This window comes from Myotis davidii, unplaced genomic scaffold (genome assembly GCF_000327345.1).
Source record: "Myotis davidii unplaced genomic scaffold, ASM32734v1 scaffold3889, whole genome shotgun sequence".
NCBI lineage: Eukaryota > Metazoa > Chordata > Mammalia > Chiroptera > Vespertilionidae > Myotis > Myotis davidii.
In genome coordinates, this window is record NW_006299624.1 from 3,097 (window position 1) to 5,393 (window position 2,297).

General features: G+C 44.8%; 1 protein-coding gene across 1 annotated transcript in view; it reads right to left on the reverse strand.

The window, feature by feature from the left end:
* The window catches only part of LOC102758880 (SLAM family member 7-like), a gene marked incomplete at its 3' end in the record, with an annotated part of 7,435 nt that overhangs the window by 1,256 nt on the left and 3,882 nt on the right, over positions 1-2,297 (reverse strand). The window contains exon 2 of the mRNA XM_015571559.1: positions 1,827-2,232. Coding sequence (XP_015427045.1) covers positions 1,827-2,232 — 406 coding nt within the window. The remainder of the gene's footprint in view (positions 1-1,826; positions 2,233-2,297) is intronic.

A 2,297-nucleotide genomic window follows, 5' to 3' on the forward strand; every position in this document is an offset into this window, starting at 1 on the left:
GGCTTGGGCCTAAACTGGCAGTCGGACATCCTGCAAAGTGTCCCCGATTGCAAGAGGGTGCAGGCCAGGCTGAGGGACCTTCCCCTCCCCTGTGCATGAATTTCATGCACCAGCCTCGAGTAAATAATAACAAGTCCACAAGAATGCAGCTGCCAGTTACTAAGCCCAGCCATATGGCAAGCATTGTGTTCAATGTATTTTAGGTGTTAGCTAATTTTATCTCTTTTAGAGGCTCTCCATTTCTTTGTCCTTAGGCTTCCTTGAAGAGCCTTTCCCTGAACTCTTCCAGATGAACAACACTTCTGGGGCCCTCCCTACTCAGTGCTCACTCCTCTCCCTCAGAGGATGAGCAATGGGTTCATTGCTGAGATGGTGAGAGTCTGACTTCTGTCACCTGCATCTCTGTACTTGTGGTTGAACTGTGAAGATTGTTGCTAAATGTGGTGTGCCTTTTCCACCCTTCCCTAGCTCAGTGGTCGGCAAACTCATTAGTCAACAGAGCCAAATATCAACGTTACAATTGAAATTTCTTTTGAGAGCCACATTTTTTAAACTTAAACTATATAGGTAGGTACATTGTTATTAACTTAATTAGGGTACTCCTAAGCTAGACTTTGCTAAAAACGTCCTCAATCTGAGGGGTTGATTTCAGCGAATGTACCGCCACTTCTTCTAATGCCACTTCTTCAAAATAGACTCACCCAGGCCGAAAACCGACTTCTGCTCATGGGCCATGAAGTTTCATAGCACTGTACGTGCTGGCCTGCACATGGTATTTTGTGTAAGAGCCACACTCAAGGGGCCAAAGAGTCACATGTGGCTTGTGAGCTGTGGTTTGCCAACCACTGGCCTAGCTAGTGTGCCTGCAGAACGCATTCTTCTGTTCCCTTTGGCTATGTATATATGGAAGACACACATAGATCAAGGTGAATGGCCTACCTCCTACAAGCAAACCTGGAGGACCATCTCCTGGTGTCTGTGATAGTGCATCTCAGTGAGTGAGGCAGCTATTCTTGTAGCTAGCTGGTTGAATAATTGTTTTGTAAATCCATCTTTTTTGAATGGGCTCCAAGGTCTAGACTTGGGAAAAAATATTTCTCCTAGATTGCTTTAAAAGAAAAAGAATAAAGCTTTTTTAAAAATTATTTTTTATAATCCTCTCCCAAGGATATGTTTTTATTGATTTTTAGAGAGAGAGGAAGGGAAGAAAAAGAGAGATAGAGAGATAGAGATAGAGATAGATAGAGATAGAGAAACATCAATTGGTTGCCTCAAGTACTTGCTCCCACCTGGGATCAAACTCCTAATCTAGGTATGAGTCCTGACTGGGAATCAAACCTACAATCTTTCAGTGTGAGTGAAGATGCCCAACCAGTTGAGCCACCTACACAAGGCAAAATAAAGCTATTTTTATCTTTCTTTCAATTCTTGTGTCTATTTCTCAATTGATTGGAATGTAGAGAAAGGTGTGATTGATGTTTATACCTGATAATCTTTCTACAACAGGCATCACTTTCCTCCCCAATACAATTACGGAAACTAAGTTTCAGAGAGAGTAAGTAACTTGGCTAAGACCATGCAGCTAGTAAACAGAGAAGCCAGCATTTGACCTGTGTGATTGCACTTCCCATTTCACCCACCTGTTGCACCACACTGCCTCTTACAGAATCTCTGAGTAGAAGAGGACCTTAGGGGTCAGCTACATCACTTCAGCCATCGCAGGAGTTCCATCTTCCACATTCTTGCCAAGTGTTTATCCTGCCTTTGCTTACACATCTCCAATATCAGGGAGTTTACCACTTTACCAGGGCAGGCATTGTACTCACCATAGACACGCAGCCCATACTCCTGGACGAAGGGCTCCTGGAGGAACGGGCTGTGTATTTGGACAGAGTAGGCACCTGAGTCATTCTTACTCAGTTTGCTGAGCTTCAGGGAGTAGTTCCCGTGCGAGAAGCCTAACCTTCCCTTGTTATGATTTTTAGTCACTATGACAGTGTCTGGTTTGTTTGTCATTGTTGGCTGTATGGTGATAAGAGTAGCACTTTCAAAGAACCAGATAATGCTGTCAATCCGATCTAGTGAGTGTGTCAGAGGGAAAATCACAGATCCACCGATGGCACCCACCAGCTCCTGCTGGGCTCCAGAGGCTGTGGGCCCTGCAGACACAGAGAACCATAAAATAGACGTGAGTCCCTGCTCTTTCCACCAATTACTCAGCCCCTTTGGGCTCTAGAAAGGTCCCAAGAAAGTCACTCCGTCCAACCCACCGGCTCCTGGGAAACCTTCTGGAAGCT